At 43.2% G+C, this 21,200-nt stretch overlaps 1 protein-coding gene across 1 annotated transcript in view; it reads right to left on the bottom strand.

Moving 5' to 3' along the window:
- Positions 1-21,200, bottom strand: part of GALNT2 (polypeptide N-acetylgalactosaminyltransferase 2) — a 218,113-nt gene that overhangs the window by 101,105 nt on the left and 95,808 nt on the right. Inside the window, exon 2 of the mRNA XM_007989762.3 lies at positions 4,192-4,285. Within this exon, the coding sequence (XP_007987953.2) occupies positions 4,192-4,285 (94 nt within the window). The remainder of the gene's footprint in view (positions 1-4,191; positions 4,286-21,200) is intronic.

Genomic DNA, 21,200 nt, shown 5'->3' with positions numbered 1-21,200 from the left:
TTTTTTTTTAATTTCCAAGCTAAAAATGAAAACAGAACTTAACAAAATTTGTGAGATAACAGCAAAAGCAGTGCTTGCAAGGATATTTATAGTATTGAATGCATAGATTAGAAAATAAGATCTAAAAGCAATCATCTAAGATTCTACTTTTAAAAACTAGAAAAAGGAGAAAGTTAAATCCAAAGTTAAGTAGAAGACATGATAAAAAATTATTACAGAAACCAATACAATTGAAAACAGAAAATCAATAGAAAAAAAAAAAAAAAACAATAAAACCAAAAGCTGGTTCTCTCAAAATATCAATAAAATCAATGAACTTTTAAGCAGGCTAAGTGAAAAAGAAAAAAGGCACACTTTACCAATATCAGAAGTGAAGGTGGGGATATCACTATAGAACCCATGGATATGAAAAGGACAATAAGGAATAGTATGAACAACTCTGTGCCCATAAATTCAATAAGCTGGATGAACTGGACCACTTCCCTCCAAAGACACACTCTGCCAAAATTCACATGAGAATACACAATTTGAATAGGTCATATCTATTAAAGAAATTGAATCAATAATTAATAACCTTCCCAAAGAGAAAGCACCAGGCTCAGGTGTGTTCACTGATGAATTCTGACCAACATTTAAAGAAAGAAATTATACCAATTCTCTACAATCTCTTCTAGAAGAGAGAAGCAGAAGAAACACTTCCTAACTCATTCTATGAGGCCAGCATTACGCTAATACCAAAAACCAGACAAAGACATTTAAGAAAAGAAAGGTATGGCTGGGTGTGGTGGCTCACGCCTGTAATCCCAGCACTTTGGGAGGACCTGAGGCAGGCAGATCACCTGGGGTCAGGAGTTCAAGACCAGCCTGGCCAACATGGTGAAACCCTGTCTCAAAAAAAAAAAAAAAAAGAAGAAAGAAATGAAGGGTACTGATTAGTAGCTCTCATACAACCATATGCAGGAATGCTCAACAAAATAAAGCAAATCAAATTCAGCAATGTATAAAAAGAATTACACACCATGATCAAGTAGGATTAATGCCAGTTATGCAAGACTGGCTCAACAAATGAAAACCCATTAACGTAATCCATCATATCCACTGGCTAAGGAAGAAAAGTCACATGATCATATCAATAGATGCAAAAAAAAGCACTTGAAAAAATCCAACACCCATTCATGTTACAAATTCTCAAACTAGGAATATACGAGAACTTCCTCAACTTGATAAAGAATATCTACAAAAATCCTGCAGCTAACATCATACTTAATGGTGAAAAACTGGAAACTTTCCCACTAAAATCAGGAACAAGGCAAAGATGACCCCTCATCACTCTTCTTCAACATTGTACTGGAAGTCCTAGCTAATGAAATAAGACCAAAAAAAAAAAAAGTATAAAGATTGGAAGAAAATAAATAAAACTCTCTTTGTTCATAGATCACACGATTGTCTACGCAGAAAACCTGAAACAATGAACAAAATTTTCCTGGGACTAATAAACAATTACAGCAAGGTTATAAGATGTGAGGTCAATATACAAAAGTCAACTGCTTTCCTATATACCAGCAACAAACGAGTGGAATGTGAAGTGAAAATCACAAGACCATTTACATTAGAAACTCCCAAAATGAAAAACTTAGGTACAGATCTGACAAAATATGTATAAATTCTATATGAGGAAAACTACAAAACTCAGATAAAAGGTATCAGAAGAATTAAATGAAAAAATATTTGACATTCATGGGGAGTAAGACAATATTGTCAAAATGTCAGTTAATCTCAACTTGATCTATAGATTCAATGCAATTTGTGCCAAAATCCCAGCAAGTTGTTTTGTGGATCTTAACAAACTGATTCTACAATTTATAGATTTATATGGAACAGCAAAAGATCTGGAATAGCCAAAACTACCTTGAAAGAAAACAAAGGTGACTAACACTACCCGGCTTCAAGACTTTCCATGGAGTCATGGTAATCAAGACAGTGTGGTAGTGGCAAAATAACAGACAAATAGATCAATGGAAGCAAATAAAGAGCCCCAATATAGAACCATATGAATATTGCCCACTAATCTCTGACAAAGGAGCAAAGGCAATAAAGCGGAGAGAAGAGAGTCTCTTCAGCAAATATTTCTGGAAGACCTGCACATTCACATGCAAAAAAAAAAAAAGAACTTAGACACAGCTCTTACACCTTTCACAAAATTAACTCAAAATGAATCACAGACCTAAATGTAAAACACCAAAGTAGGCCAGGCGCAGTGGCTCACGCCTATAATTCCAGCACTTTGGGAGGCCGAGGCAGGCAGATCACCTGAGGTCAGGAGTTTGAGACCAGCCTGGACAACATGGCAAAATCCCATCTCTACTAAAAACACAAAACTTAGCTGGGCGTGGTGGTGCACGCCTGTAATCCCAGCTACTGGGAGGCTGAAACAGGAGAATCACTTGAACCTGGGAGGCAGAGGTTGCAATGAGCTGAGACTGCACCACTGCACTCCAGCCTGGGCAACAGAGTGAGACTCTGTCCCAAATAAATTTAAGTAAATACACCAAAGTATAAAACTCATAGAAGATAATAGAGAAGAAAATCTAGGTGATCTTTTTGTCATGGTGAAGACTTTTTAGAGAAAACACCAAAGTCATGACAATGAAGGAAATAATTGATAAGCCAGATTTTAATCAATTAAAATCTTCTAGGACACTATCAAGATAGTGTCTTGAGACTATGAGAAGATAGGCCACAGACTAGGAGAAACATTGACAAAATACATATCTGATAAAGGACGATTATCCTAAATATATACTTTTAAAACTCAATAATAAGAAAATGAACCACTGGATTAAAAATGTGCAAAAGGCCTGAACACCTCAGAAAAGAAAATATACAGATGGTAAATAAGCATATGAAAGATGTTCAACATCGTATGTCATTAGAGAACTGAAAATAAAAACAAAAGTGAAATACTACTCCACACTTATTAGAGTGGCCTAAATCCAGAATACTGGCAACACCAAATGCTGGTGAGGATGCAGAGCAACAGGAACCCTCACTCACTGTGATGGGAATGGAAAATGCAACAGCCACTGTGGAAAACAACTCAGCAGTTTCTTACAAAACTCAGCATACTCTTACCAAATGATCCAGCAATCATACCCTTTGGTATTTACCCAAATGAGCTGAAAACTTATGTCTACTTGAAAACAGGTATATAGATACCTATAGTAGCTTTAATCGTAATTGCCAAAACCTGGAAGGAACCAAGATGTCCTTCACTAGGTGAATAAACAAACTAACACACCCAGACAATGGAATATTATTAATTCATTAAGAAATGAGCTATCCAGCCATGAAAAGACATGGAGGAACCTTAAATGTATATTAAATATTAATATATTATATTAATACATTAAAATAAATATATATTACTTAAATATATATTACTCAGTGAAAGAAGTCAATCTGAAAAGCTGACATACCCTATGATTCCAACTGCATGACATTCTAGAAAAGCAAAACTTCAGAGGCAGCAACAAAAGGATCGCTGGTTGCCAGGGGCTGAGGCGGGAAGGAAAGGATGAACAGGCAGAGTATGGAGGACTCTTAAGGCAGTGAAATGACTCTATATGATACTACAATGGTGGGTAAATGCCATTGTGCATTTGTCCAAACCCACAGAATGTGTAACACCGAGAGTGAACCCTAATGTCAACCACAGACTTTTGGGTGATGATAATGTGTCAGTGCAGGTTCATGGATTGTAACAAACGTACCACTCTGTTGGGCGATACTGACAATGGAGGAGGTTGTATGTGTGTTGGGGGTGGGGGTGCAGGAGGTATACAGGAATTCTCTGTACCTTCCCTTCAGTTTTGTTCCAAAGCTAAAACTGCCCTAAAAAATAAAGTCTATTAAAAATATTTCATGAACTAATCATACTAAAATATACTTTCTACTAACATTCTATTTTTATTTTCTCTTTCAACACATTTTGGTCACCTCCCATTAAAGCTTTAACTTGACCACCCACTAATGGGTCCAATGGAAGTCGGCAAAGCAGTGCTCTAGGGCGGTGCCTCCTGTTGACCTATGGAATCCAGCCTCTCCCCACAGACCATCTGCTCCAAGAGCCACGCTCAGTCCACTCCCAACAACGTGCTCAAAGCCAGATGGCTTCCTGGCCCCTGGCAGTACCTGGAGGGAGGGTCTCCATGCTTTGTGCTTTCTCTTCTCCATTGCTGTGATGAAGGTCTTTCTTTTTAATGGGGTCAATTTCATTCCAGTCCTCCTGGGGGAACAAAGACACTGAATGAGTTGCCTGGTTCTTCAAGCACACCTTCGTTCATCAGTTCAATACACACTGAGTCTTTGGAGAGTAACACTTGGCCCTAGAGATGCACTGATGAGGAGGAGGGAGGGCCCATCTTAAAGACCCCACACCCCAGAAATTGTTAGGGAGTCGAGATATAAGGGGAGAAAAGTATGGGCATGACCTTTCCCAAGGGTTTGCATTTCCCTCTCCATTTTATATTTGTATTGTGTATCTGTGGGAAGGAAATACTCCAAAAACTCCCAGGGCTTTGGGGATTTGTGAGGGTGGAGAAGCGAGATAGGGGAAGTGGATTAAATGAAATAATTCTAGAGTGGTTAAATTAAAACCATTAAAATGAAGGTAGTTCTCCAGACATGTTAGGTGGTTTATGGAGATCTTAGGACCAGATTCTCCCTAAGGGCTCCTTTGAGCTCTCCTCAGAGAGTGTGAAATGATTTAATTCCATTGACTAACACAAGAGCAGGGGGTAGGGCCACCAAGTTTTTTCTAGGGCTTACTCTAATAGGACTGCCACTGAAACAGAGATACATATTAAGGACTTAATGTGAAACCAGAATAAGGTAAAAGCTCTGGCAGAATTTATTCAACTCATCTGGGCAAACAATTTACTCTAATTTATCAACATTAAATCAGACTAAATAACAACTGCACGACCACAGAGCTAAATATATTTTCCCACCACTTGGAATCTGATTTCTGTGACTAAAATAAGAAAGGTTTCTGTATACAACCCAAATCAGAAATAACCCAAGGCTAGTAATTTTCCCACCAGACTCCTGTGAGCCAAGCATTGTCAATTGGCCATTTTCCTGAGCAGATGCGATTAGGCTGAAGCGCAGCAGTAATCCCTCCCTGCGGGGCGGGGGACCAGATCTCCAAGGGTTCATTCCACCAGCACTCCTCCGGACCAGTGCGGACTGCATGCTGCACACGAGTTCACCACTGGAGACGTTTCGGTTCTTTACTTAAAATGTAAAGTGAGATCTGCAGAAGGGTAAACCTCAGGGCCTGGGCCAAATGACACATTTTTTCCAAATGCAACTTCCTCTGCCAATAATCTGCAGTTTTACTCAAGAGGTACGGTAATTAGAGAGAAACTGTGCTTAAGCCTCCCCCATCTCTCGGCCAGCTTTTCCTTCCGCTGCTTCTCTAATGAGGCGATACAGCTGGGTTGATCACATCGGGGCTGCCATGGAAATGGCAGAAGAGGAAGAACTGTAGCCTTGGCGGGCTGGTGAGAGAAACCATTCTGCAGCCGGGGGTCTGAGCCCCACCCACCCAGCAGAACCGCCTTCCTGGCCTTTAAGTGCCCCAAGTACTTCTGCAAGTCTTATCCCACGCTGCAACAAATGTATTAAAATGCAGCTGTATCCCAATTTAAAGAATTTTTACTGCAAAAAAGTTTGGAAAAGATGTATTTATGACTTGGCTTTTGAGATTACTTGGCTATAAAGAAATTTTCAATTTACTACTGGCAGTGATTTTGTGGGAACCCTGGCAGATAGGCAACAGTGAGAGAATTTAACCCACCAACTGGCTTTACAAAGTAAGGAGATACGTGTGAACACTAAATCGGCAAAATGAAGTTACTACAGTCACACTGTGCAGACTTTTAATTAAGCATTAGTTTTTATTTTGAGGCTTGATTGTAGCATTGTGGCTGATAATTCCTACCTCTTAAGCCCCCACCCCATAGGCATCTGGCCTCCTACGTACACCAGCTAATGGATCAAACCATTTAAACTTGTAGCTGAATAAAATCAAAAGTGAACATTGCCAGTGGGGCTGGTGACCCTAGCATATTTTCTACATGTAAAAATAAAGTCATTATCTGTAGTCATTATCGGACATTTGCAGGTCAACCATCAGTGTTTTCCCAGAAAATAAACTTTTTTGTGTGTGCCCACAAATAAGATTGATTTGCCCATAAGTAATGCTCCTCACCCTCCCTTCTTCCTTCCAATCAGTGACGCCTACTATGAAAGTAGTGCAGGGTGAGCATTCCTCAATCTCCCTTCTTCCTTCCAGTCAACGACGCCTACTATAAAACTAGTGCAGGGTGAGTTCATGCCCATATAATTAGGGCATGACAAGGTAGCAAGCAGATGGAACAAGTCGTGCCATTTACGAAAACCTACTATGCGCCAAGCATTGCGCATAGACCCTCTCTCATTCCTGCATTTTATAATTCCTGTCTTACAATGAGGACACATAAGATAGGCTAAGCAATTTGTCCAGGTTACACAGCTGGTAAAAAGCTAAATCTGGCCCTTTATGTAAGTCAGAGTGGGAATGACAGGCTAGGGCTCAATTTAAACTAAATTATAAGAACTTGATTCTCAAAATGTCATAAAAACTCAAGAATACATTTCTAGGAGGTCACTCACAGAGGATGGTTTTGTTCTGGACTTCCAGGTCAAAAACTGCAGATTATCATCTTAACTACCTGCTCCTAGAGTAAAAGCAGGAAAGGGGAGGAGGAGCCCCCAGGGAGGAGGAGGGGGAGGGGGAGGATGGGGAGGGGGAGGAGGGGAGAGGGAGGGGGAAGGGGAGGAGGAGGATAGGGGGGAGGAGGGGAGAGGGAGGGGGAAGGGGAGAATGAGGCAAAGAAGGAGGGGAAGGAGGAGGAGGGGAAGGAGGGGGAGGGGAGGACAATGAAAAGGAGGAACCACGTGGTGGCTGCTGCCTAACACAGTATTTATGAGGTGCCAAGCCCCACTCTGGACGCTGCACATACGCTCATCTTCCTGCAGTGCTATTACTATTCCAATTTTACAGGTGAGGAAGCCAAGGCACTGAAGTTTAGTGTTCATATGAGGCTGGATCCACACCCTGGGGAACTCAGGGCTGGAGTTCATGGTCTCAGTCATTTAGCTGTACTGCCTCCAGATAAGACAGCTTCCTCTCTCCCCTAACTAAACAGCCAAAGTCCAGTTAAGACATTGTACTAACCATTCATCTCAGAATATGTCTGGTCACTAGTAATAAATTCCTGCAAAGATGGCTGACTAGGTTCACTGGCTGACAGAGCACCCAAGTTCAACCCACCACTGGTCTGTAGATGCTTGTCTGCTTGTCTTGTCCCACTCTCTTCTCCCCACCCCTACCGAGGGCCTTGGCCTGGTATTAAGAAAGTCAGCTCCTAGAGACACAGTGGGGACCAGGCATTTTGGCCTGTGTTGTGCAAAGACACCCACAGACAAGCGTGGGCAATGATGGCCCAGAGACACAGGCCTGCGTAGAGCAGGGCCCCCAGGAAGGCTGTGCGCAGAAGCAGTACCTCGGTGGAGACCAAAGGGAGGCAAGAAGGAACAACAGGGACTAGTGGTGGTGGGTGTACCAGACAGATGGAACAAGGGAAAGATCAAAAACAGGAAGGCACGCAAGTGGCAGGATAGTCTGAGACCTGTATTCTAGAAACATCACTGTGGCTACAAGGTGAGGGCAGACTAGAGGACACGAGAGCGCCCAGGAGGCCATTTCAGTAATGCAACACGGGAAGATGGCATGCTGGACCCAGTCCCGGTCCCAGAGGGACAGAGCAGAGACAGGTGCAGCTAGGAGGGGCTGGCAGTGCAGCAGGAGGAGTGCGAGGGGGAAGAAGAATCAAAGATGGCCCCACGTTTCTGACTGCAGCACTTCCTACGCAGGTGTGATGTCCACCGAGAAGAAATACAAGGAAGTTGCTGGGTAGGGTAAGAAGAAATGCTAGGAAATAAAGAGGAGTTTGGTTTGGAAAGGATGAAGCTACAAAGAGATACCAAGAGGAGGCATCTGCAAACAGATGGAGGCACAAATCTGGGGTTGTGAAAAGGCCCAGGGTAATTAAAGCTACTGGTGAGCAGGAGGGAGACCACCCAGGGAGGGTGGGGTGTCAGTCCAGGGGAGAGGAGAGCCCAACACTGCAGGGACAAGCAGGAAAGGAGGAGACCCCACATGGCACGTGGGGAGCAGTGCTGGCCTCAGAGCCAGAGCCTTGGGTTCCAGCCATGCCTCTGCCAATGGCAGTGGGCGTCGAAGTCTAACTTCTCTAAGATTAGAAGGCTGGGCTCAATGCCTCCTGCCCAGCGGGTCCCTGCCTGCCCAGCGGGTCCTTGCCTGCCCAGCGTTCTTGTGTAGGCGATACATTCAGTTAGCACTTGAGGTTCTTTTACATTTGCTACCTGCTTCGCCCATGTTTGATATTCAAAAAGATTACGGGTTCTTTGAGGGTAGGAAAGCCGTCATATTCCTTCTGTATCCTTATGGTACCAAGTGCGCTGGTGGCCTTATGGTAGTTGCTCAATAATAAATGCAGCTGAAAAAAAACACCTCGCCCTACTTACTCAGATTGATTGTCCCGGCTTCGCCTACTCTGCAGTGGAAGCTTTTCGTTACAATCCCCCTCCCATACATTTACATACATTATAAGACTGACTTACACTAGTGTCGGCGCTGCTCAAAAATGGAAATGTACTGAATGCAAATGTATGAAGAAGGCTCTTGCGCCCAGTAGCCACTGGTATCCTGGCTGTGCTACCAACAGAACTGCGTGTTTTCTCCCTTTTAAGGGGAAAACGATGCCGTGACAGACAGGTCCCCTTTTTAGTGACAAGTATAAACTGCTGAGATTAGAGACGTAATGATGTGGTTTATGCTGGGTCAAAAGTCACAGAGAATTCAAAGCCTGCGATCTTGTAAGCCCGCTTTGATTTCCCAGGATGCAGATCCATCTCTGCTTTGTTTCCACCACCCTCAAAGGAGGGATGTTGACAGTGAATGCAGAATGATTACCCCACAGACAGATGGTGCTTCGGGAAAGTGTGGACAAGGGAGGGCTCGGCAGCTCTGACCAAATACTGCATTCCATCAGGGAAGTTTAACCGGGGGTCTAGGATGCCCTGCCAAACAAATGAGAAACGCGGGGCAGAACACTGCTGCCCTGCCTGGCATCACCCCTTGGTCCAGAGTGTTGGATGCATCCACACGCAGCCTCTGGAAAGACCTAGATGCCCTAAAGTATGGTGCTGTGGTCTTCTCTCCCTTTGTAAATGGCATCTGGGCCAGTTAATGAGAACTCTCCTACTTACCAACTTACCCCACTGGTAGTGATTATTGTTATCAGACATTTTAATCTGGTTCAAAATTATGTATCCCAAAACTTCAAAATATGTATCTGGCCATGTTGTTCTTACAAATGCACACAACAGAGGCACAAATGGAATTAAACTAGGCCATGGGTGCAATCAGATGGGAATCCACAGCTGAGCGACGTCTACTTACCTGCCATAATCAGAAAGCACAGCAGCTCAAATTCATCCTATTTCTAAGGAGATAAAAGAGCAACGACATCTAAATACTATGACAATATTTTCAGGAGTACTAAACCCAATAGGTGAGTTTATTAAATAGTTACGGAAACAATTAAGTGTAAATATAGGTTTAACTGTTAATAGAATATTCCCAGTATAATCTGTCTCTGATCCAAATAAGAAAAAAATAAGAAGTGTTCTTGCCTTGGTTGCCAAAGGCAAGGTGGTCAGGGGAGTGGAGGAGGAAAGGTGCTATAGGGGTGAGGAGGTACAGTGGCTGGAAGAGGAGCAAGCCCCTTAGGCACTATTGATCAAATCTGTGTGTGCAGGGCGCTGTGCAGTCCAACCACTGGTTTCCCAGAGGACTGGAAAAAAAGGATCCAGAAGAGCTACATGACTTATCAGCTGCTGCAAAACACATGACCTCAAAACTCAGTAGCTTAAAACAATAAATGTTTATTACCTCACACAGCATCTGAGGGTCAGGAATCCGAATGGTTCTGGCCCACGATTTCCAATGAGGCTGCAAAGATTTCGGCCAGGGCTGCTGTTGTCTGAAGGTTTGCCTAGGGCTAGGGTCTGCTTCCAAGATGGGTAACTCACACAGCTACTGCCAGGAGGCCCCAGTTCCTCACTGGGGTCCATCCAATAGGGCTGCCTAAGAGTCCTCCCAAGAGGTGGCTGGCTTCCCCAACGAATATGAGGAAGAGGGTACATACAAGAGCAAGGGAAACTCTCTGATGCCTTTTATGGCCTAGTCTTAGAAATCACTCACTGTCTCACTGTCTGTCATAGTCTGTTCATTAGAAATAAGTCACCATGTCCAGCTCACGTGACATCGGGTTTGGTGGAGCCGAGACTAGCCTCCAGTTTAGAGAGGAGGATAATAAAAATTTGGTTAATATTTAGAATATTCTAAAACCACCACATTTATGAATGCCATAAGGCTTGCTAGTGGCAGAGCCTGCTGTACCTAGCCAGTCATTTCTCTGGGGCAGGGGTGAGGGGCAGGGGCTGTGAGGTGATAGAAGCTCAAGAGTTGAGTCACAAAAGCAGCAAGCCTGTGCAGCAAAAGTGTTGCTTCATCTCACGCTGTCGTCTTACCCGTGTCCAATATAAACACAATTACCACCTATGGTAACATTTCTGAATTATGAAACACCACTAAAATAAACATGCTTACACACATAAAACTAGATAATAACAAAGAATAAATGTTATGTGTATTGCTAAATCATCCAAAGCTGCTTCCATATAATTTAAATGGCGAACATCATATTTGTTAACAGAGATATAAAAATATTACTGTGGGAGAAAACAGAAAATAAATGGGCTGTTTTTAATCTCTGCTTACTGAAATATATGTTGTCACTGTTAAATTATTTCAGCTGACTAGACCACATGGTCAGAGGCAGATTAAATTACCAAAAATACCATCTGAATGCTACTTGATTCCCTTCTCATCAATTGTCTAGTTTTCATTGTTATTTGATGACTTTTCAGTAATTACCCCTACAGCCAATCCATACAGCAACCCTCGAGTTTTGAGGGAAAAAAAAAACAGGTTGCCAGATATTTTTAAATGAGGTAATAATTTATATTTCACAGTCCATTTCTTAAAAGGGAAGACGAAGCTAAGCTGCCAAGCTAAGACATTATGAACTAACTAAAACACTGTTTACTCGAAAGCAAATTTTTACAGAGTAGACTTAAGTTTCTTGCTAAAGACCAAGACCTCTCCAATCAAGCATTTTCCCTATAAAGTGACCCATGGGAGAAGCAGAAGGACTATTTATTATTTCTAATTCTTCAAGGTTGGTGTTCCACCAGGATAATGTAGAGGAATAATCTTCAGTTCTTCTCACAAGAAGGCAAAAAAACTGTAACTTTCCAAATAGGGTGTGTGACCTATTTATAAACTCACAAAATTAGTTTTAACTCACTGGGAAACGGTCCTGAAAAAAACCACCAGCGTTAACTAGGTGATTTCATTTGGATATTTGTCTCCTCCAAATCTCATGTTGAAATGTGATCCCCAATGTTGGAGGTGAGGTCTGGAGGGGGTGTTTGCGTCCCGGGGGGTGGATCCCTCATGCACAGCTTTGTGTTCTCCCCATGGTAAAGGAAATAGTTCACACAGATTTGATCCTTTAAAAGAACCTGGTTCCTCCTCCCCTCTCTCTCTTGCTCCCTCTCTTGCCATGTGACACACCTGCTCCTCTTCACCTTCTAACATGATTAAAAGTTTCCTGAAGTCCTCACCAGAAGCAGATTCTGTTGCCATGTTTCTTGTACAGCCTACAGAACCGTGAGCCAAATAAACCTCTTTTCTTTCTAAATTACCCAGTCTCAGGTATTCCTTTAGAGCAATGCAAAACAAATATACTAGGCTAGGAGATCACTCTGAACCATGGCAAAAGTTCTCCTAAAACCAGAAGCCTGTACTGTGTAAAGCACTGGTATCTATGCATTTATAAAAGAGATGAGTTTTTGCTTCTTAATAATTCCCACTGAAAGCAACAACAGTTTGGTTTGCAAGAAAGAGTAGTATCTTTCCTCCTACTCATCATTAGAATAGAAAGGGAACATAATACACTTTAGAGACCAGAGACAGGTTTCATTCAGTCTCTCAAATATTTTTGAAGCACATTTTGTTCCACATGTAGCAGAAGTGGCCATGGGCCCTCCTAGTTCCATCACCTAGTAAGAACAGGTAAAATACAGGTAGAGGAGTAAGATCAGCCTACTGGAAGCTTTGAAAGCTCCAGCCCAACAGCTCCCAAACCTTTACTTGGGCAAGAATCAAAAGATATGAAAGGTTTAAGAATGAAGACCTGGGTAGTGTACAGAGTGAGGAACAAGGCAGAAAGGCCGAATTTTGGATTTCCCAAGGCCTGTTCCTGCCCCGGCCAATATAATTACAACTTTAGGGAATGGGACCCAGCCTTGGGGGTTTTTCTAGAAACTCCCAGGCAGTTCTCAGTGTTCAGAACCACTGGGTTCATCCATGCATTTCCAGTTTCACTTTCACTACTCCAATTTGGTTTATGAAACTCAATGTTGCAAAAATGAGAGGAGGGCAAATTTCTATGTTGGATTCAAAGTCACAAACTGCTTTATACGTATTCCACTTGCTCACAAAGAAAAAATATGTTACAATAAAGGTCCCCACCTCACTTATTTTACTGTGGAACCTCAGAGAAAAACAGGCTGATGGGGAATAACATGGGGCTGCTCAACATTTGAGAACTGTTAATGACTTGTGCTGAAGTCATGAACTACAATCGTGTAATTATTCATCCTCAACCATTTAACTTCTCTAACAGGCAGAAGGCCTGGTGAATCATTCTGCACATTCATTCCATGCACAGTCCGTCAACTGCCTTCATTTAACAAAAATCTTCCTATTTAAATCCCTACAGCTACGCACAGATGAAATGGCCATCAGTGACCTAGCCAGCTGAGTCTAGAATCTCTGGGCATAGAAAATGCAACTAGGAACGGTTTGCAAATGCATTGGCACATCCAGTAAATCCTGGTCTATCTCTATGACTTTAGGCAACTCAGGCTGCTTCTCTGAGCCTCAGTTTCCCAAGATATAACATGGAAATATAAGAACAACTCTATCCCATCCCCTTTGAACTATAAGGCATGACACAAGTTAGACATTAAGTCCCATTATTAAGAACATTAAACTTGCCTTCTTCCAATCTGAGGATCTAGCCTTTACTCCTCTTCCAGTTACTATTCAGTGCTACTAAACTTCCTTTCCTCTCCATAATTAACTCATTCACCAACTTGTTTAAGAATTTATGCATATTTTACTTCTGTGGTCTTCCTCTCCCAAACCCATAACCCTCATCTAATCATGAGAAAAAACATCAAACAAACCCCAGACAAGGAATATTCTAAAAAATCCCTGACCAAGTCTCCTCAAAACTGTCAAGGTCATAAAAAAAAGAGCAAAGTCTAAAAAAGTGTCACAGTAAGAAGACATGATCACTAACTGGAATGTGGTATTCTGAATAACATATTAAAACAGAAAAAGAACACTAGGGATGTTGCAAAAAATCTGAATAAAGTGAGAACTTTAGTTAATAAATATCAATACTGGTTCTTTACAATAAATGAATCATACTAATGTAAGATTTTAATAACAGGGAAACTGGGTATGGGATATATAGGAACTCTCTGCACAATGTTCCCAATGTTTCTGTAAGTCTAAAACTGTTCTAGAAAAAAATAAAATTGTAAAAAATTACAAAAATGTGTGCATAATCCTATTTACCTAATGGGAAAGCAATTACACTGAAAACTCCTGGACCAACATCTGTCAACCATGTATTTCTAGGGTGCCTGTTCATTTTTAATGGCAATTTGAAGCCCTCTCCCCTCCCTCTTCATTCAAGAAAACTCAGGTATAAATCTCTTTATAAATGGTCACTCGAAAGCCAAATCTCCCAATGAGAATAATCAGCTCAGCTCCAGGGACATGAGGGGCAAGGCCTCAGACGAATCTATTCCACACCACCATCCTCTCTTCAAGAGCTGCCAGACCATCCTAAATGTTTGTGCTCGGCAGAGAGGACCTAAGCAGAAGGTAGCCCAGAGAAAGGGAGCACAAGGGATGCCATTCGCTTGCAGCTTTTCCTCATTCCTAGGTCTAAATAAGAGTTTATGAAGCAGGTCAGCTCTTAGCTCCTGGTGATAACTTCCCATTCCTGAAGGCAAGAACAGCAGGTCCTTTAAGAGATGATATATAATTCTAGCCCTAAGTTAGCTGAGCGCCTGACACTTTAAGGAGTCTTTTATGGCTCCATTCTCTAACACTTGCTCTGAGTCCACCGCCTCCCCAGTCAGGGGGTGGCACACAAAGCCCTCTCTCAGCTGCAGCTCACTTCTTGTTCTGGGTTTCTCAACCACAGCTGAAGCAGGTTCTCTTACTTTAGAAAAATGGTGAATTTCTGCAAACTGGACTAGAAAATGTCTCTTTATTAAAACAAAAGGGGGGGGGTACTTTAGAAAATTCTTTCTCCCATGACTTATGTAAAAATCAATCGCATTTTAAAAATTTAAAAATAATAATCATTGCCAATAGGTAAGAAAAAAAGGTGGGAGGAGAGAGGTGAAGCCCTCAGGCGGCACTTGGTGATGAGCAGGACCCAAGGGCAGGAGCAGAGCAGCCGCAGGGAGGCCAGCAGGAGGCAGCTTCATCAGCCAACCAGGCTGCAGCCCTGCACATTTCACATCCCTGCTGCTTCACCTCCCCTTCCTCCTATCACCACCACGCTCCTCCACGCTGGGCAGCTCCCTGACCTCCATGTCAATACACCCGCAAAGCTGCTTTCCTCCCCACTTCACCTAGGTCTCACAGAACTAAAGTGCAATGCTCCTTGTCACCAGTAGGTGCCGCCATCTCCCACGACCATCTGGTTAAATCTCTCCAGCGAGGGCCTAACTTCCATACAACTGGTTCCTTCCTAGGCCAGCTCTGTAACCACTGAGTCAGACCTGGCTCCGGGCTGGGAGTGGTGGCTCACGACTGTAATCCTAGAACTTTGGGAGGCCAAGGCGGGAGGAGAGCTTGAGCCCAGGAGCTCAAGACCAGCCTGGGTAACACGGTGAGACCCTGCTTCTACCAAAAAAAAAGTTAAAAATTAGCCAGGTGTGGTGATGCACAGCTGTAGTCCCGGCTACTTGGGAGGCTGAGGCAGGAGAATCACCTGAGCCCAGGAGTTTGAGGCTGCAGTTAGCCAGGATCACATCATCGCACTCCAGCCTGGGCAACAGAGTAAGAGATCCTCTGTCACCCCCCACCACCAAAAAAATAAAACACTTGACTGTTTTGAAGAGCATCTCCAAGAAAAAAAAAGAGTCTCAGAATGATATGCAAAGAGCCCCAAGAGAGCTGAGGGTTACAAACGAAATGGAAAATTTGTAATTAAGCTTCTCCCCTGACTTATCTCCTCACAAATCATTATAGAGTTGGAAATTCCGCAGTACAGCCAACCCAAGTGTGAGTGAGAGGGACTAATGCTTATTCAACACCCACCCCAGGACTAGTACTAGTATGTTCTCTCTTTTACTCCTCACAACTCCCCCACTATAGCAATTCTCCCCCAGCCTGAGGTTCTCTGTACAGCAATTACCCCTTCTCTTCAAAGGGAGAAACCTCACACTTCAGCTGACTTCTCTCTGGGGACCATTAGAATTAGACCTGGATTTTGGGAAAAGGGAAGAAAGCAAGGAAGTCCGGGGAGAGGAGAGGCTTTCCCAAGCTGCCCTGGGAGACAGCGGAGGGCAGAGACCAGCACATCACACCGCTCGTCACAGCAAGCAGGGAGAGAAGACACGTCTGCATGCTCACTGAATCCCTGGAGTCCACTGTCCTGCCACCGTCTCTCCACGGCAAGGCCGAGGCTGTGCAGCCTGAGGACTGATACAGCAGACGTTTGAAAAAGGCCTGATAAAGTCTTTTAAAGTTAGTGAAAGGATGGGACCCACGTGGGATGTTTAGAAAGATGGTGAAAGTAGCTAGAGACGAGAAACACCATGTGAGGCATACCGTGCAAAATGAGTGCTATCTGCACCCAAGAAAAAGAAACTCATGAGTGACGCTGCGGGGAGGATTGTCTGAAAGTTTCTAACAAACGAGCAATACACAGGGACTGTATGTTTCTCTTTATTCATTTAAAATGTACATTTTCTCATTAACATTTTATTTGCTAAGGGTTCAGCAGCTATTAGCTGTGTGACTATTACCCCAAAACCCTATAAGGACTGTCCCAATTTATTTTTTCAAAAGGTATTTTTTTTTTTATTAATTACAAATTCTTCTTTCACAAAGGATTTGTGCAGAGGATACTGTCATGCCTTATTAGCCCACTTTAAAGACACGTAAACACAGGAGTTAAGGTGGCTCATACAGTCCCATTGAAGCCCAGACTCCATGTCGACCTGATCCAAAACAATGGTTTTCCACAGTTGCAAGCTCTTTTCTTAGAAGGTTATTTCAGTCAGATCACAGTAGCTGAGCGGAGCACGTTCACATCATGCCTAATATGAGTGACCTACAACAGGACTCCATACAGAAACCTCCAGCCCTGTGAGGCATCTACCAGCCCTTTCCAGGGGCTCTGGCCACCCCGAGGGCCTCCCTCCCTCTCGAGTGCTGCCCTGGGACAGGTTGACCAGTGCCACCCAGGGATAAGCTGTGAGATCCCCAACCTCTGGCGCCACTCATTTGTATGTCTATTCTCTGCCTTCAACAGCTGGGACAGTTTCCATACCATCTCAATACTTGGCATCACAATACAGGCTGCAGATATATCACTATCTTATTTTAAAAGCAAAAGGACACAGTGTAAATTAAACCTTATCGGAAAGCAACTTGGCTTGGCACCCAACATCAAGAACTAGAAAGCGACTGAAAATCTTTAAGCCAATAAATCTCACTTCTGTGAATTTATCCCAGGGAACTAACCTAAAATAAGGAATAAATCTTATGCACAAATACTGCAGCATTATTTGTAAGAGAAAAAAACAGAAGAAACTTGGAACATTCACCAATACAAGGTTAATTTCTGTTAACAGCCCCTTCCAAGAATATTATGCGCCCATTAAAATTATAAAGATCACAGAGCCACATGCAAAATGCTTATGTTAAATGAAAAAGCAGGAGACAAAATTTTACGTACACAAAGAAACAACTATATAAAAATCTGTATCCATATGGATTAGCCTGGAATGAAATGCACAGGAATTAAAATGATTGTGTTAAGAGCGGAGAATGATAAGTGCTGGCTCTCCTTCTCAAACTTTCATGTTTTTAAATTATCTTCATGAATCGCTGAATAGTTTTAAAAATTTAGCACAGACATGTTAAAGTTGCAACTTCGACCTTATGCAGTATTTCACATCATTAAGGGATCTTATTTGGCCGGAGGTTCCAAATGCTGCCCAAAGCCACTACAGGAACCTATGGGGCAGGAGACACAAAAGCTGTTTCTAGAAACAGGTGTGAGCTGGCCTCTGCTTTTAGGTTTGGGGTCCAGGCACTACTGGAGAATCTGAAGTAGCCTCTCTTCTCCCTTAGAATTAGAAAAAGGGCCCAGAGGTCGGGCGTGCTGGCTCATGCCTGTAATCCCAGCACTTTGGCAGGCCAAGGCAGGAGGATCACAAGGTCAGGAGATTGAGACCATCCTGGCTAACACGGTGAAACACTGTCTCTACTAAAAATACAAAAAATTAGCCAGGTGTGGTGGCGGGCGCCTGTAGTCCCAGCTACTCAGGAGGCTGAGGAAGGAGAATCGCTTGAACCTGGGAGGCAGAGGTTGCAGTGAGCCGAGATCGCACTACTGCCCTCCAGCCTGGGTGACAGAGTGACTCCGTCTAACAAAAAAAGAAAAGAAAAAAAGGAAAAAGGTCCCAGAGAGCACTGCGCTGTCCTGGGCAGGAAAGAGATCGCATGATCGGATGCAGTCCACCACGACCACTGAGAGGCTTGTCTCCTATGTGTACATCACTTTCCCTATTGAATCTTTGCTTTTTCCAAGACACGGGTCAATCACCAAAGTGATCGTGTGTGCTTATGACCCCTGTTAGCAGTAAATGTGTACAGGGAACCTGGGTTCTCACAGTGCTTTTATGGGCAATCACACACACAAGGAGAAAAAGCAAAGCACCTGCCTCTACTGGGTAATTCCCCATGGGCCCCACAGCCCTTCTGCCCCCAACCCAGAACATGGGAGTAACAGCGACAGTGATGCCACCTTCACAGAACTGGCATTCACCAGGGATTTTCCACGTGCCAGGCATTGTAGAGTAGCTACATGTCTGCAACTGCAGTTACGTATGTGTTCTTCACAATATCTTTAAGGTACGGTATTAATACCCCTTTTATTAAAAAAAGATGACAAAACTGAGACCCCCCCCCCTCAAAAAAAAACCCAGAAAAAACAAAAAACAAGGTCAAGGGCACACAGCTAATCGGCAGTGTATCCAGTGTCACATCAGGGTGTGACTGGTCCAGAGTCCAGGCTCCATCCCCCACCCCCAGGCAGTTCTGGGACAGACAGACCTCGTGTCCACATGGTTGGGAAGGCTAAATCCAATAAGCTCATTGACACCAAGTGACTGGCACAGGCGTGGCCCGCAGCGGCCCAGTCAGTGGGGAATGTCCCTCTTTCCTCTTAGCTTCCCTGGTCCACCTTTGGAAAACAATAATTTTACTAATATCTCCTTTTTAAAGGTTGCTTCTCTTCTCCACACACTTCATCTCATTTGATCCTGATGGGAAAGCTGAAAAGAGAGTGAGCTGCTGTGAGCAGCTCAGGCTTCGAAGGCAAATTCAAATTCCTGCTCTGGAGCTTGTAGCAATAGGAACCGTGTTTTCTGTCCAGTCATGTGGAGGAATTAAATAAAAGAACATATATGATGATGCCAGCAGTGTCTGACACACAGAAGGCTCTCAACAAAAACTGAGCCCAGAGCCACACGACTGCCTGAGAAGTTACACTGCACTCCCTCATACAGCTGGGAACGCTAAAGCATGAGAGATCGCTGGAGTGACCTCATCCCACGCTCTCTGATGAGCAACAGTGCTGCGAACACTGACGGCTCATCTTTCCACTGCACCTCAGCCCCAGGGAGTCCATGGAATTCAGGAGTGGCCAGTGGCCCATTAGATGTGCCTGCTCCATGGAACTTGTTCCAAGTGGGGCCTGGATCTCACCTCACTGCACATTAAGGTTGGAGAATTTAACAATTCCTTTTCACAAAAGTTTGTTGTTGTTGTTTTAATGCGGAGTTTCAAAGAACGTGTTTACCTAATTCTTATCTTTCTGTAAGCCAAAGATTCACGTGTCCACTGACTTAGAAATGCAGGAGTCAAGGAGAACTTTCCCCATCACCCTCTGAAGGTTCACTGAAAACTCAACTTGAAAAAGTCAGATTAATTAGAGAAAAGGCATATACACTGATTTAATGTGTATACACTGATTTAATGTGTATACACAGGAGCCATCAGAATGAAGACCTAAAGATACAGGGGAAATTGTCCATTTTTATGCTTAAGTTCAACACAGCCTTGTGGAAATATGACTTGACAAAAAGGGTAGGTTCCAATGCTAACAGACTGAGTGGGGAAGCCCAGCAAGGCCTGTCCATCTAGATTTTTCTCAGTCTCTCTGAGCAGCATTCCTTCATGCTGGGTGGGGGTGAGACCCTCTCTGGAATGGGGGGTCTTATGACCTACAGTCAAACAGGTAAGTCACACACTGTTTTTATAAACAGTATTTATGTAGCAAGGCAGAGGGAAAGTTACCGTCACATTTTCAGGGTTGATGGCTGGCTTTGGGGAAAGTTTTGGGCTGGCAAGTTCTGGTTCCTAGGACCTGTTTTAGGGAAGAGGGGTTCTAGCTTCTATGGGCAGCCTCGGGGAGAAGGAGACTGGCAGATAGAGGGCAGGAGAAAATGAAACACTTTTGCTTCTGAGGACTTCATTTTGGGATATTGTTTACTGAGCCCCAAGAGAAACTAGAAAGAACTAGATTTAGAATTCTAAAACTTTATAAATTATTCATCCATCTCAGTAGCATCACTCAGAATGCTAAATTCTCAGAGCATGAGAAAGAGCGTATGGAAAATGTGTGGAATGTGGTAGATGATCAGATACAGGAGCTTCACTGTAACACCCTGAAGAACCTGGGATGTGTTGGGCCAGATGAATTAAGTGCTGGGAGATTCACAGGAAGGCTGGTTAGTCTTCAGTGCTTGTGCAAATCTGCAAAGATCACCTGAGTGAAATCTATAGGAATGTGGAAACTCATTCATGTCTACACAAGCTTGTTCAACAGCACTATAATCCTAAATCTCACCAGCAAAACCAATGCACTGGGAGTGCCAAGATTTTTTTTTTTTTTAATTTTTACAGAATTTTGCTAGTCAGTCTTACTTTAATGATACCCCATATTCTTCCAAAAACAATTGGGTGGCTTAAAACAAAAGACGTAAATAGAAATACAAAAGAAATGGATCATGGTGATTGAGGAAATGACCAAGTAAAAATGCTGTGGTCAAGCTGAATTTTTAAACTTTGAACTTCCCAGAGACAGAAGTAAAACAAGTAACAGAAACAAGAATTAAGGTGTAATGAGATCAGTCATAGCCCAGAGACTTCATGTATGGTCTCAATTTAACTTCACAACAATCTCAGGAAGGCAAGTATCATCATATCCATTTCACAGATGAAGAAATGGATGTGAGTCACCCGCCAAAGGCACCATGGTCAGAGAGTAAGTCAGAATCTCAATTCAGGCTGGACTTTGAAGCCTGTGCTCCAATTAAGCATATGCTCACCATCCAAATGAAGTCATGAGTATCTTAAGAGAGACTGAAATTCCGCTGCTACATTCCAAAATGTACCATGAAAAGAATGGATTCTGGGTACTGGACTGCAGTGGACTGAAGTGGCCATATTTCTTTGCTACCCCTGAACGGCCAGCTGGAGTCAGACTCTGGACTAGGCCGCGTGATTTGCTTTGGCCAATTAGATGCCAGCAAACACGAGACAAGGAGGG

The sequence above is a fragment of the Chlorocebus sabaeus genome, chromosome 25 (genome assembly GCF_047675955.1).
Source record: "Chlorocebus sabaeus isolate Y175 chromosome 25, mChlSab1.0.hap1, whole genome shotgun sequence".
Taxonomy (NCBI): Eukaryota; Metazoa; Chordata; class Mammalia; order Primates; family Cercopithecidae; genus Chlorocebus; species Chlorocebus sabaeus.
The sequence above is the reverse complement of the archived record's forward strand: the minus strand, read 5'-3'. Positions and strand labels throughout refer to the sequence as shown.